The 15,019-nt window shown below is 39.7% G+C and overlaps 1 protein-coding gene and 1 long non-coding RNA gene across 2 annotated transcripts in view; one reads left to right on the forward strand and one right to left on the reverse strand.

The window, feature by feature from the left end:
- TMEM260 (transmembrane protein 260) overlaps positions 1-13,342 on the reverse strand; it is a 70,503-nt gene extending 57,161 nt beyond the window's left edge. The window contains 4 exon segments of the mRNA XM_006068137.4: positions 2,436-2,587; positions 3,319-3,350; positions 13,167-13,293; positions 13,295-13,342. Coding sequence (XP_006068199.4) covers positions 2,436-2,587; positions 3,319-3,350; positions 13,167-13,293; positions 13,295-13,327 — 344 coding nt within the window. The 5' untranslated portion in view covers positions 13,328-13,342.
- Positions 13,343-13,458: 116 nt separating this feature from the next.
- On the forward strand, positions 13,459-14,435 carry LOC123328020. Its single transcript, XR_006542721.1, has 2 exons — positions 13,459-13,772; positions 13,902-14,435. It is a non-coding gene; the product is annotated as an uncharacterized LOC123328020 (long non-coding RNA).
- The last annotated feature ends 584 nt before the right edge of the window (positions 14,436-15,019 follow it).

A 15,019-nucleotide genomic window follows, 5' to 3' on the forward strand; every position in this document is an offset into this window, starting at 1 on the left:
ATGCTCTCTGAACAATTACCTGAAAAAAACCTAAACCTGTTAAAAGAATTAATTTCCTGCACACCAGTCAGCACTAATCCTACATGTACAGTAATGTTCTCTTAAGTGATGGGGGAAAGAAAGAATAAAACTGTCTCCAGGATCAAAACCCCTCAATATTCAACAAGAAAATGGAATGATGACTTGGTCGGTAGATAAATAAAGTAGTGAAATGTCTTCTGAATGAGTTCTGATGAAGGAGTCAACCTGTGAGGGAATACATTTACTGTACGCTAGGGCTGGAAAAAAGCCGTCACTGTAATGGCTGCACAAAAACCGCATCCTGCTGTTGGGTTTATATTCACAGAAGGAAGGTTTTAAAGGTTAAGTTCAGGTCATTTGACAAATGAAATTGTAACAAGCCAGCTGACATTGTATAATGTCTTCTTCCACTCGATCAATAGGCTACTGTTAGTCCTATTACCATAGAGATGGCTTGCTCTTTCCCGAAGGGTGGCCATTGTTTGACAAAACAGATTTGCCACTTGAACTAGGTTGTTCCCAAAGGACGTGTACCTTGTCAATTATTTGTATTCAAAATAATGAAGTATTTTCATATTAAAATTACATGAGCGATAATATTGTAGGACACATTTCAGAAGAAAGTAACTTTTCCAAAGTACTAGATTACTAAAACTAAGCAAATATCCAGTCTATTAAGAGTTTTTGTTTTAAAACATGTCAGAAAGTATACGAATTTATCATTAAGACCGTATATTAAAATAAAATGGACACAGGTCTGTGTGCTGATCTAAAACCCATTATAATCAAGCATAATAATTATAGCTATTTTAAAATGCAGACAACTCAAAGGAAAATTACTGTCCCAAACTATTCGGATTCTGGAAAGACAAAGAATTTATATATGATTTTTTGCAGTGGTTTTTATGTGGAAGGGCATCAACAATTAATATAACAAAAAACCATGGAAAAGTTTTAGAAAACAAATAGCTTTACTTGCTTTAAGAGACAGCCACAGCATTTAATATGTGTATATGTTGTAGAAATAATCTAAAATACAAATGAACTAGCAAAACAAATATTAGTTTTTTTAAAAAAAATGGCTTTGTCTTAAATATCTTATGAAAATTAGTAATTCATTCATTTCATACAGAACTGGTATGTTCTAAATTTCACCCTAGATATTTAAAATAGTTTTTCTCTCAATGAAAATAATGATACAGCCTTAATTATAAAATAAGACCAGAAGGAACAATTCTAATAATAATTACTCTAATCATTTAGAAAAAGTATTCATAATACTAATTAATCCAAGCAAAAATGTTAAACATTTAATACTTAAAGATATGGCTATCACTGAATACCTGTAAGACTGAAATAAAAACAAATTAAATAATACAGATAAACGTTTAGTCAATGATCAATAATTACAATTTTGAATCTGAAACTTTCCACAAATAGATTTAATAGTAATTTTTAGCCATAGTTAGTAACTTTTACCTTCTTACAAACAAGCGAAGGGAATTTAGAAAGAATTTAGTCAAAGGGCAGTAATATGACAAATGTAAATAAAACAGTCTCCAAAAATGACTTTTGAAATTTTCTATTCAAATTATACTATATTTACATACAAAATTATTTGTTTTTATAATAAAATCTGCAATACTTTTTGAAAGAAATGTTTTAACTTGGTTTTTCCTTTTTAGAAAGTATAATTGGTAGTTTTGACTATAATCCTTTCAGGCGTAGGTTAGACTGTTAGTACTGAAAGCGAGAAACAGCAAAGACAAACGTAGATTACCAATACCCTAAACTAATGACCTGTTGTTTTAAAAGTAGGGTAGCCTTCCAAACTAGGAAAGTCTTTCATTATGAAGTAAGTGGTGTCTCATTTGCTTGTTTTCCCTACAGCTATACTGTAACAAAGTGAAACCTTACTAAAACTACATTCCCAAATTGATTTCCTTAGTTAATAGCCTCATTTCAAAATGTATGCATGTGCATATTTAAAATACAATATAATTAGGTATTAGCTCTGGACCTGATAGGCAGCTGCCTATCAGCAATACTGTGAGTAATTAAATAATATTTACCATTTACCAAAAGAAGAACTTCATACTGTTAAACTGGCCCATCTGCATCTTCCTAAAATGACAAACATTATTAATTTCTGTCTAAACAGAGAATTGTGATAATGAACTGGTGACACTTTCTCTCCACTGTATGAAGCAGAACCAACTGTGTAATCATTTGAGGGTCAAACACATATGAAATTACTGTAAATTGAGAAAGTGAAATCACATGAGTGATTAGGAAAACCATTTAAGCAACAAAAGGTGTTCTTTGGGGTTTTTTTTGTCATGTATGTACATGGGCCATAAGAAAGCTCCATCTCCAATTAGTTAAAATTAACTTTAACTAATCAACTACTTTACCTGAAAACGGTGAAAAAAAGTAAAGCTGCAGCTGCTGCTCCAAATAAGCCACACAGCAGATTGACTCGGTAGGCAACCGAACCAAAAGGAAATAGAAGAATTGCCAGTTTAGCCACCAGAGTAAACAAAGGGTAGCCAGGAGGGTGGGCAACCTAAGGGAAAATTAGCAACAGTTAGGAGGGTTCCATCTAGTTTTAAAGGAACAGTCGCACTGGCTTTCATTGAAAAGTAGCCCTTTTCCCAGGCAAGTATAAAGATTAAGAGACAATGACTAAATGTTTGAATAGTGGTTTTCTATTGTAATCCTCTTGTGCCAATACAAATAAATATTTTCTTTAGTGGATTTGGCAGCGTCTATCACATGGTGTGTCACCTAGAGAAAGGGTGACATATTTCATTGTCAGTTCTTAAGCAGTTTGTTCTCTGGGTTCACAGTACATTAGGGTCATTTAAAAGGCTATTGAAAAAAAGCGGGTTCTGAAATATCGCATTGGTTAGAAAGTTGAAAGACCACACTGCTATCGGATTACCACCATGCTGACAGTCCTAAGGTCTTGCCTAAAGGGATCATACACCATAATAAAGTTTATTAAATAATAAACTTATTAAAACTGTTAACCCGATTTATTTTATTCTCCATAGCTTATACAAAATTTTGGGTGATAATAAGCCAGCTACTGTATATATAGTAAAGGCTTTGCTTTATAATTTAGTTTAATTGGATTTAAAACTTAAAGTAAATTGTCATGTACTGTACTTATAAGTTACTAAAAACTGGGGTTTGAAAATAAATTAATCTACTTTACTCCATGCTTAATTAAACTTTCTTAATTCCTAAAACTGTTAATGAGAGCATTGATTAAACAATAAAACTAATACTTACTCCAAGCTCATGTGCGGCTGTGATCAGTTCCCCTGTGAAAAAATAATGTTAAACCAATAATTACTATTAGAAAATGACACTCCTCCAAAGTTTTCAAAATCCAAATGCTTGCATTGGGGTTTTGCATTAATTTGACTGGATAAAACTGTAAATCTGTAGAGATTTAACAGCATGAAATAGTCTCAGAGTATTTTCTCCCTTAGGTCTCATTGAACAAACTATCTTTGACAGTTCTTAATAACTGGTCAGTGGAAATATAGGTGAATTCTAGTTTCTAAAAATGCTTATTTTAAACAAGCTCCTACTATAGGAGGGAATAATATCCAATATCTTACAATAACCTATAATGAATATGTAATATGCATAACTGAATTACTTTTCTGTACACCAGAAACTAACACAACATTGTAAATCAAGTATACTTCAATTTTTTAAAAAAGCTTACTTTCCGTCCTGAAGGTTGTTTACACTTGCAAATATATAAAAACTCTTACAGAGCATTAGTGTAAAACGCTGTTATCCCTCAAGAATTTAGAGCAAAACTGCCTGTAAAAATGCAACCTTATATGTAAAATGAGCAGAAGCTGGATTTGAACAGTCTATAAAATGTGCCTTTTCACCCTAAGCTGGCATTTAGATACCTTCTCTACATTCATTACATTGGATATTTTTAAACAATTGCCAAATGCTTATTAACTGCAGGTTATTTTGGCAAGCTTTGATTACCACAGCACATTTTTTTCAAACCATTAAATCACCATGTCATTTACATAGTTCTTTGTAATTCCTCAACATTAGCAATTACTTCTAAAATTATGATGTAGTAATTCAGTGCCTATTTGATAGTCCTTTTAGTATCCAGGGACTATTTCTGACTCATTCCTATATACATAACACTGTATAGTTTAAGAAATCAATCAATATCAATATTAACTGATTTATGAAAGTTAAAAATTATCTATCGGAAAATGTATTAATGTTTATTTTCTATCCTTCAGTGGCTATCAATGTCCTTCATTTCTAGACCCCTAATCATATTTTAGACCTTTTCTCTTGTCCTGGGCTATGGCAGTAGCTTTTGACCAATATTCTATTTCAATTCATCTCCTTACTGAAATCACTAATTACTGCCACCCCCACCCGCCCCAGAGGTCAAGATTGTTTTCTTAGTCTAAAATTTCTCAATGGCTGCTCTCTGCCCACTGAATGAAGTTGATTTCTCATCGTGACACCTAAGCCCTCTACGGCTTCTGGTTCCTTTCCCAAGGCTTATGTCCATGAAACTTAGGCTCACCTCTGTCAGATCAGGCTCCCCACTGTTACTCTGAAATGGTCCTCTTTTGCACCTCTTATCACTCACTTTCTCACCCAGCATTCTCTCCTAAATCCTTCAAGGCCTGGTTCAATTGTTACCTTCTCAGTGACACCTTTCCTTACACATACCCCTCCCCAGCTTCACCCATCAGAATTAATCACTTCTGCCTCCTTCATAGAACCTGCCTGAACCTATTTAGCACTTCTTTAGATTGCTTTCTATTCTGGTTAGTTGTTTTCATTTGTCTTTTCCACTAAGTTATCCATTTTAGGGTTCTGTCAAGAAGACATCGGCACCTCTCCCTCCTGTGCCACCCAGAAGAGTCCCGCACATAGAAGATGACAAAAAGACTCAGACATCCCCATCAGGTGGGATAATGGCTCACTTCAGAGAAGCCCCACAAGGGCATGAAAGACAGATACTACTCACTTAAGTCACTTGCTTAAGGACATCTTTGAAGTCTTCCAGAAAAATTCAAGAACATCTTAGAAGACAAAAGCCCTTTTTGTATCTTACACAAATCATTCATGGTTTTAAAATGCTTAAAATAACCTTCCCTTTGTAGATAGTTACCAAAACTGTATTTATCATTTTATATTCCAAAATGGGTTTGCTCTTATGTCTTCAGTCCCAAAAGGTTTTAATTAATTTCTGATTCTTACATTTCTGTAGGTGCAATGAAGCACAGTTCAGTTCAAATTTTCAAGGTCGCTATTCATTCTCCTCAAATAAAAATGTATTTAGAATTACATTTAACATGAAGAAAAATGCCCTATTTTCTCTTTTTACCATTGAAAAGTCAATATACTATTATTCTTTGTGGGAGTTGTTGGTAGAAAGATGAATCTTGAATGTTACAAACCTCCATCACCAACTCTTTTTGTATGTGAATTAAAATCTAAATAGAAAAGATGCTAGTGTTCAAAGTCTATTATGTACCCTTGATAAAAAGCTAAAGAGAAGCACTACTCTTAAAATTGAACATGAAAAAAAGAGAAATAGTTAAAAAAAAAAAAAAGCCTTCTGGCACCTTGCTTTCCCTCAATCAACCCTTTACACTAGGGTTCGATGGGTCAGTGGTATAGTGTCCACCTGCAATGCAGGAGATGTGGGTTTGATCCCTGGACCAAGAAGATCCCCTGGAGAAGAAAATGGCAACCCACTCCAGTATTCTTGCCTAGGAAATCCCATGGACAGAGGAGCCTGGCAGGCTATAGTCCATGGGGTTCAAAAGAGTTGGACAATACTTAGCAACTGAACACAAACAATTTGTCAAATATAAGTCCTACTATAACCTGTATCAGAATTACCTGGATGCCTTTTAAAAATGAAGATTCCTTGACCATAACCCAAATCTACTTACACAACACCCTCTGGAATCAGGGCCCATGTTTTCCAGGCAATTCTCAAGTATCAATATATTCAAGCTTGAGAACCACAACTTTGTCTGGGACACAAATGGGTGGCAAACTCAGAGTAGTTAGTAGATGTTTCACCTTTACATAACCCAGATCCCTCTATATGTTAAAAATATATAAATATACATATAAGCTAATTTATTTTTCCCAAGAATAACAAACACAAGTGAAGGCTAGATTCCCAACCTTTCCTCTAAATGACCAGGAATGCTTTTGCCCATAAATCAACAATGTGTATCAAGTGGTACAAAAAGTAGTTTTGGCTACGTCACACAATGTGATGGATTCATGAAGTATAATTTAAGACTTATCAGGAAGAAGAGTATATGCTTTATGTTGGTCTTGAGATGCATTCTGTTTATTGGTTAAAAAAAATTCATAAACATGAAATTCAAAGAGAACAGTACATTAAACACATAAGCAAAATTATCAAAGATGTGATTTACAAATTTTACTGGCAACATTGGAAAAGTTTATTTAGCATTCTCAAAAAAAATGAACATAAAAATATTAGAAGCAACTACTATCCAGCATCAAATTAAACAAATCAGAATTCCTAAAAAATCTGATAACTCTAAGTGAATAGATAACATTATTCTTTTGGGAAAAAAATAAAAGACATTATTAACGAAAACAAAGCAACAATTGTAATGGTGTGGGGCAGGCGCCAGATATAGCAGCCCCGCTCAGATACTGGTCAGCACCACAGTGGACCCTCCCCCTCTTCTGTATAAAAGGAACCCAAATTCAGGTTGTTTTGTGTGTGTGTGTGTATATAAACTTTTTATTTTGTATTGGGGTGGTGGTGGTGGTGGTGTAGCCCTCATAATTAACAAAAGAGTACAAAATTGTACTTATACAGTACTTGGGTGTAATGTCAAAAATGACAGAATGCTTTCAGTTCATTTCCAAGGCAAGCCATTCAACATCACAGTAATCCAAGTTTATGCCTCTACCACTGAAGCCAAAGAAGCTTATCAGTTCTATGAAGACCTAGAAGATCTCCTAAAACACCGAAAAAAGATGTTCTATTCATCATTGGAGATTGGAATGCAAAAGTATAAAGTCAAGATATACCTGGAGTAACAGTCAAGTTTGGTCTTGGAAAACAAAATGAAGCAGGGCAAAGGCTAACTGAATTCTGCCACGAGAATGTACTAGTCATAGCATACACCCTTTTTCAACAAATCAAGAGACTACTTTACACATGTACATCACCAAATGGTCAATACTGAAATCAAATTGATTACATTCTTTGTAGTTGAAGATGGAGAAGCTGTATACAGTTAGCAAAAATAAGACCTGGAGCTGACTGTGGCTCAGATCATCAGCTTCTCATAGAAAATTCGCTAGTGGCTCAGATGGTAAAGAATCCACCTGCAATGTGGGAGACCTGGGTTCAATCCCTGGATTGGGAAGATCCCCTGAAGGAGGGCATGGCACTCTAGTATTCTTGCCTGGAGAATCCCCATGGACAGAGTCCATAGGGTCGCCAAGAGTCGGATACAACTGAGCGACTAAGCACAGCACAAAGAAAACCGGGAAAAACACTAGGCCAGTCAGGTATGACTTAAATCAAATCCTGTTGAATTCGTAGTAGAGGTAATGAATAGATTCAAGGGACTAGATCTAGTTAACAAAGTGCCTGAAGAACTAAGGACAAAAGTCCATATATTCTATAGGAGGTGGCGAACAAAACCATTTCAAAGAAAAAGAAAAGCAAGAAGGCAAAGTGGTATCTGAGGAGACTTTACAAATAGTGGAAGAAGGAAGCGGAAAGCAAGGGAGAGTGGGAAAAGTATATCCAATTAAATGCAGAGTTCCAAAGAAGAGCTAGGAGAGACAAGAAGACCTTCTTCAATGAACAGTGCTTAATAATAGAAGAAAACAAAAGGGGAAAGACAAGATCTCTCCAGGAAAATTGGAAACATCAAGGGAGCATTCCACCCAAAGAAGGGTGGAACAATAAAGGATAAAAATGGTAGAGACCTAATAGACCCTGAAGAGACCAAGAAGAGATGGAAAGAATACATGGAAGAACTGTATAAAAAGATCTTAATGAACCGGATTACTATAATGGTGTGGTTAGTCACCCAGAGCTAGACATTCTGTAGTACAAAGTCAAGAGGGCCTTAAGAAGCACTGCTGCTAATAAAGTTAGTGGATGTGATGAAATTCCAGCAGAACTATTCAAATCCCTAAAGGATGATGCCATCAGGTTTTGTTTTCATTATGTCAGCAATTTGTCACCCTGCTGATTTAACTTATATGCAGAGTGCATCATGCAAAATCCTGGGCTAGATGAAGCACAAGCTGGAATCAAGGTTGCCGGGAGAAATATCAATAACCTCAGATATGCAGATGATAGCACCCTTATGGCAGAAAGTGAAGAACTTAAGAGCCTCTTGATGAAGGTGAAAGAGGAGAGTGAAAAAGTTGGCTTAAAACTCAACATTCAAAAAAGTGAAGATCATGGCATCTGGTCCCATCATTTCATGGCAAATAGATGGGGAAGCAATGGAAACAGTGAGACTTTATTTTCTTGGGCTCTAAAATCACTGCACATGTTGACTGCAGCCATGAAATTAAAGGACACTTGCTCCTTGGAAGAAAAACTATGACAAGCCTAAATAGCATATCAAAAAGCAGAGACATTACTTTGGCAACAAAGATCCATCTAGTCAAAGCTATGGTTTTTCCAGTAGTCACGTACAGATGTGAGGGCTGGACCATAAAGAAGGCTGAGCACCGAAGAATTGATGCTTTTGAACTGTGCTGTTGGAGAAGACTCTTGACAGTCCCTTAGACTGGAAGGAGATCAAACTAGTCAATCCTAAAGGAAATCAGTCCTGAATATTCACTGGAAGGACTGATGCTGAAGCTGAAACTCCAATATTTTGGCCACCTGATGCAAAGGGCTGACTCATTAGAAAAGACCCTGATGCTGGGAAAGACTGAAGGCAGGAGGAGAAGGGGATGACAGAGGACGAGATGGTTGGATGGCATCACCGACTCAATGGACATGAGTTTGAGCAAGTCCGGGAAGATGGGGAAGGATAATAGGAAAACCTGGTGTGCAGTAGTCCATGGGGTCCCAAAGAGTCAGACATGACTGAGCAACTAAACAACATCAGCAAATCTGGAAGACCCAGCAGTAGCCATAGGACTAGAAAAGGTCAATTCTCATCCCAATTCCCCAGAAGGGTGGTACAAAAAATGTGCTAACCATTGGACAATTGTGCTGATATCCCATACTAATAAGGCCATGCTTAAAATCCTGCATGCTAGGCTTCAGCATTATGTGAACCAAGAACTTCCAGATGTCCAAACTGGGTTTAGAAAAGGAAGAGGAACTGAAGATCAAGTTGCTAACCTTAACTGGATTATAGAGAAAGTAAGGGAATTTCAGAAAAACATCTGTTTCATCAACTACACCAAAGCCTTTGACTGTATGGATCATGACAAACTGTGGAAAGCTCTTAGATGGGAATACCAGACCATCTCACCTGTCTCCTGAGAAACCTGTATGCGGGTCAAAAAGCAACAGTTAGAATCCTATATGGAACAACTGATTGGTTCAAGATCAAGAAAGGAGTACGACAGGGCTGTCTGCTGTCACCCTGTTTGTTTAACCTACACGCTGTGCACATCATGAGAAATGCCAGGCTGGATGAGTTATAAGCTGCAATCAAGATAGGTGGGAGAAATAACAACCTCAGATATGCAGATGATACCACTCTAATGGCAGAAAGTGAAGAGGAACTAAAGAGCCTCTTGATGAGGGTGAAGGAGGAGAGTGAAAGAGCCAGCTTAAGACTAAATATTAAAAAACCTAAGATCATGGCACCTGCCCATTACTGCATGGCAAATAGAAGGGGAAATGGTGGAAATAGTGACAGATTTTCTCTTCTTGGGCTCCAAAATCACTGCAGATGGTGACTGCAGCCATGAAATCAGAAGACAATTGCTTCTTGACAGTTAAGCGATGACAAACCTAGACGGTGTGTTGAAAAGCAGAGACATTACTCTGCTGACAAAGGTCCATATAGTCAAGGCTATGGGCTTCCCAGTGGTCATTTACAGTTGTTGAGAGCTGGACCGTAAAGAGGGCAGAACGCCAAAGAATTGATGCCTTCAAACTGTGATGCCAGAGAGGACTCCTGAAAGTCCCTTGGATGCAAGGAGATCAAACCAATCTTAAGGAAGATCAACCCTGCATATTCACTGGAAGGACTGATGCTGAAGCTCCAGTATTTTGGTCATCTGATGTGAACAGATGACTCACTGGAAAAGTCCCAATGCTGGGAAAGATTGAGGGCAGAAGAGGAAGTCAGAGGATGAGATGGCTGGACAGCATCACTGATGGAATGAACATGAACCTGGGCAAACTCAGGGAGATGGTGAGGGACAGGGAGGCCTGGCATGCTGCAGTCCATGGGCATAAAGTCAGACATGACTAGGTGACTGAACAACAACCACCTTTTTATTTTGTATTGGGGTGGTGGTGGTTTAGTCGCTAAGACGTGTCCTACTCTTTTGTGACGCCATGGACTGTGTAGCCTGCCAGGCTCCTCTGTCCATAGGATTTCCCAGGCAGTACTGGAGTGGGTTGTCATTTGCTTCTCCAGGGGATCTTCCCAATTCAGGGGTCAAACCCTTATCTCCTGCAATTGCAGGTGGATTCTTTACAGCTGAGCTGCCGGGGAAACCTGGTATAGTGGGTATAGTGGATTAACAACATTGTGATATTTTCAGGTGAACAGCAAAGGGACTCAGCCATATGTATACATGTATTCATTCTCCCCCAAACTCCCCTCCCATTCAGGCTGCCACATAACACTGAGCAGAGTTCCATGTGCTATACAGTAGGCTTTTGTGGGTTATCCATTTTAAATACAGCAGTGTGTACTTGTCCATCCCAGACTCCTTATCTATCCATTCCCCCGGCAAACCGATAAGTTCCTTCTCTAAGCTTGTGAGTCTGTTTCTGTTTTCTAAGTTCATTTGTATCATTTCTTTTTAGAGTCCACATATAAGGGATGTCATGCAATATTTCTCCTTCTGTCTTACTCAGTATGACAATCTCTAGGCCCACCTATGTTGTTGCAAATGGCATTACTTCATTTTTTAATGACTAATATTCCATTGTATATGTACCAAGGTTTTTTTTTTTTTTTTTTTTGAGATGCTAGTCAGTCATCTTTTCAGTCTGCTAGCTTTACAATTAAAGTGGTTATTCCTTGCTCCAACAACTGTTTTCCCGATTTACTGGCCTGCTGTGCAGAAAGCAAAATGAGCTTGGTAACACAATCATAAATTTTAAATAGACTTCATCACTAAATACATGATGATAGATTTAAAAGAATTTAGAGCATAGGCTAGTCAAGAGAGCATGCTCTAAATTCAGTCCACTTGGGTTTTTTTCCTCTTGACTGCCTCTATCTTCTACTTGTGTGATTCTGGACAGAGCTTAACCTTAGTTTTGTCATCTAGAAAATAAATGAGTACCTACCTCACAGGGTAGCAGCTGGGAGAATTAAAATAGCAATCTATGTAAAACACTTTGAACAGTGCTTGGCACTTAGTAAGTGCTCAACAAGTGTTATTATTATTCATTCTAATCTCATCCTTCAGGCTCAAACAACCATAGTCAAGAACTTTTCAAAGGTACAGAACTATTCAACTTGTAAGTAATACTCTCCAATATCAAAGCTCTCACAACTATAAAGTTATTTCTATTATTTAGTATAAAACTTGAAAATAATTCCATTCCCCACTATACTAATGAAACACTGCTCCTATTCAATAGGATCTGAAAGAAAAAATAAAGGTAATGATGTGTAAAAGGAACATCAGGGATCTTCAATGTGGTAGGCAGCCTGGAAGACAGCCTCTAAAACTCCCAAATTCCAGTATTCTCACTGGATAACCCTCTGCCGCTGAGTATGGGCTGGACATACTGACTCACTTCCAAGAATAAAACAGGGCAGTGGTCTGCCACTGCCAAGACTGGGTTACAAAATGACGGAGCTGTAGGCAAGAGGTGCCATCTCTCTCTCTCTCTGTGTGAAACCCCCACATCAAAGAGCTGGATGAGGTTTAGAATTTAATCCTTGTTAGGTTGAACCTTTGAGTTGACTGCACCCCAGCCCATACCAGGACAACAAACTTGTTCTGGATAAGAGCACCCACTTAAACTGCACCCAGATTCCTGATCAAAAGAACATGTGAGAGAATAACCGTTTGTTGTTTTAAGCCACTCAATTTGGGGGTATTCTGTTATGCAGCAACTAAGGTGTTCAGTTTTTTTCAGTCTATAGATTCACTACCCCAAGTTTCAGCACCATTCTGACAAAATCACTGATCATTATTATGCAGTATTAGATGATCAGTTTGACAACAAAACAAAACCTGCATCTGCCTCTCATCCCAAATACGCAACGATTATTTATGTGATTTAAATAGCCCCCGCGTCACGCTTTTCAATAGAAGCAGCTTTAAGCCGCAACTGGTTTCCACTATTTTAAGTGTTCTCCCGCAAATAGTCTGCAAGGCTGGTTGCTTTTCAACGTTCAGATTTCAACTAAAATATCACCTCCTTAGAGGCCTTTCCGTACTAGCCATCCGGATAGAGCCATTGCCTACCCAACTATCAATCACATTTTCTTCTTACTGTCTCCAATAACTTCTCCCAATACGTTGTGTTTATTTAACAGTTTGTGTATTGTCTCTGTCCGCATTACAACACTCGCCATGAAACTTGTTCGCGGTTCCTGTCAGCCCTTTTGTCTGGTACACGACAAAGACTCTGTAAGTAACACTGGTATCTGTGGACGAAAAAGGAATGGAAAGCTAGGAAGACGATCTGGAGAAGTGGAGCGGTCAGTTAAGTCCCATCAGGCGAAAGCAACCAGCCCTGTCTCGAAAGGCTGAAAACTACAAAGAGACCAGAACTACAGGAAAATTACAGAAATCAAAACACACAAACTGGTTTTGAAACGCAAAACCCTGCGGGGGGCCCCGGCGGGAGGATGGAGTGGGCGAACTAACCAGACCTCGTGGAAACGGTCAGAATCAAGGAGGGGGCAGGAGGGACGACCTTGAGAGTACATTACCCGAGTCGCCCCCCGGCAGCGAGGGGGGCAGCGTGAGAGTGAACACGGCGGCCACAGCGGCGAACACGGCGACGCCGCCGCAGAGGCCCCCAGCGCCCCGCGCCCCCGCTCGGGCTGCCTGCCCCCCAAGCCGGGCCCCCGCCGTCGCCATGGAGACCCATGGGCCAGAGGGGACCAAGGAAGGAGGACGCGGCGGGCCCCAGAAGTCGGGGCGCCAGGAGCCCACAAGGCGAGAGGCGAGCTCGGCACTAGGCGGCCGCGGCAGCTTCCGGGTCGGGCCGGACCGCACCTTTCTGCGCCGGCGCGGGGGTAGAAAATGCGGGGTCTCGCGGGAGCCAGGCCCGGGCAGCCGTCAGAGTGCCCGGGGTTTACAGAATTATAGTGTGCTTTCCACTAGCGCATCACAAGGGACAAGCCTTCTTTTAACAGAGGAAGCCTGGGCCGCCGTCGCTATGGCCTCCCCCACTTCCTGGCCACTTGGTCGGGTCTGACAGAGACGAGAGCCGGGTCGCCAAGCGGGCCGAAGGAAGGGTAGCGACTTCCCCCTGAGGTGTGGGGTGGAACTGCACGAGGGGCCCCAGCCCGGCAGCCCGCAGTGTGCGCCTAGTAAGTCAACATACACCTAAATCACATGTTTACTGCGAGTAATTATATGCCGGTGTGCTAATTGTTAAATCGCCGAGTTATTTTCAGATTAAAGAAAGCTAATTGGTCTTATTTTTTCTTTTCTTATAGCATGAGGAAAACTTGGGAGATGAGTTGAAAAACTTGAGTTTCTGAGGTAGTACAAATAATTTATGTCATGATAAAATTGTCTCCTACATTGATGAGGAGGAGTGTTTCTGTGAAGCTTTGACCACGCGGTGGAAAATGAAATGAAGTCACTGCATTTTCCAGTTGGCTGCAATACCAAAAAGAATGGGGACTCTTGCACCCGCACAGAGAATGGTTCTTTGTAAAGTCTTGAAGCTTACTTTATATAGTATTGTAGCAACTATTCTGGAGTGGGAGGGGAGGTGGATATCTCCCTGGAACGCATCTCAAAAGACACTGATCAGTGATGGTCTAAAACGTGTTATAAGCAAGCTGACAGGAAGATAGAGTCTCAAACGTAGAGTGACTTAACACACCTGTGTAGACTGGCAGCCATGGCGCCAGCATTACCTTGGTCTTTCTCAGGTACTCCATAAGGCTTTCTCTGCCAATCTCTCTCCAGGATTGAGAGTCCCTGGAGAACCGGTAGGAAGCCTCTAAAATGCTCCCCATAATCTGACTCCCTGTATTCACTCCGTTATGCAAATCCTCTCCCCTTGAGTGTGGGCAGAACCTAGTGACTCACTTCTAGCAATAGAATAAGACAAAAGTGATGGAGGTCACTTTGGAGATGAGGTTATAAAAGACTGACTTTTCATCTTTCTTGCACTCCCCACCATGGGCATTACCTCGCTGCCCTCCCACTTGTTCACTCTGATGAAGCCACTTAACCAGGTTGTGAGCTGTCTTATGGAGCCATCCACATGGCAGGGAACTGAGCATCACCCCCGGCCAGACAGCCCACGCAGAGCTGAGGCCCTCAGTTCAACAACCTGTGAGGAACTGAATCCTGCTAATCCCTCCTAAGGGAGCCAGGAAGCCCATCCTGCCCCATGGGATCCTTGAAATGACTTGCCTCCGCCAAGGGCTTGATTGCAGCCTGCGAGAGACCCAGCTAAGTCTCACACAGATTGCTGTCCTGAAAAAACAGGACAGCAATAATAATAAATAATAAATGCTGTTGTCCACTAAATTTGGGGGTCCTTTGTTGCTCAGCAATAGGTTACTAAGACAGCCTGCCTTCCATTTCTTTTCTTTTT

The sequence above is a fragment of the Bubalus bubalis genome, chromosome 11 (genome assembly GCF_019923935.1).
Source record: "Bubalus bubalis isolate 160015118507 breed Murrah chromosome 11, NDDB_SH_1, whole genome shotgun sequence".
NCBI classification, from domain to species: Eukaryota; Metazoa; Chordata; class Mammalia; order Artiodactyla; family Bovidae; genus Bubalus; species Bubalus bubalis.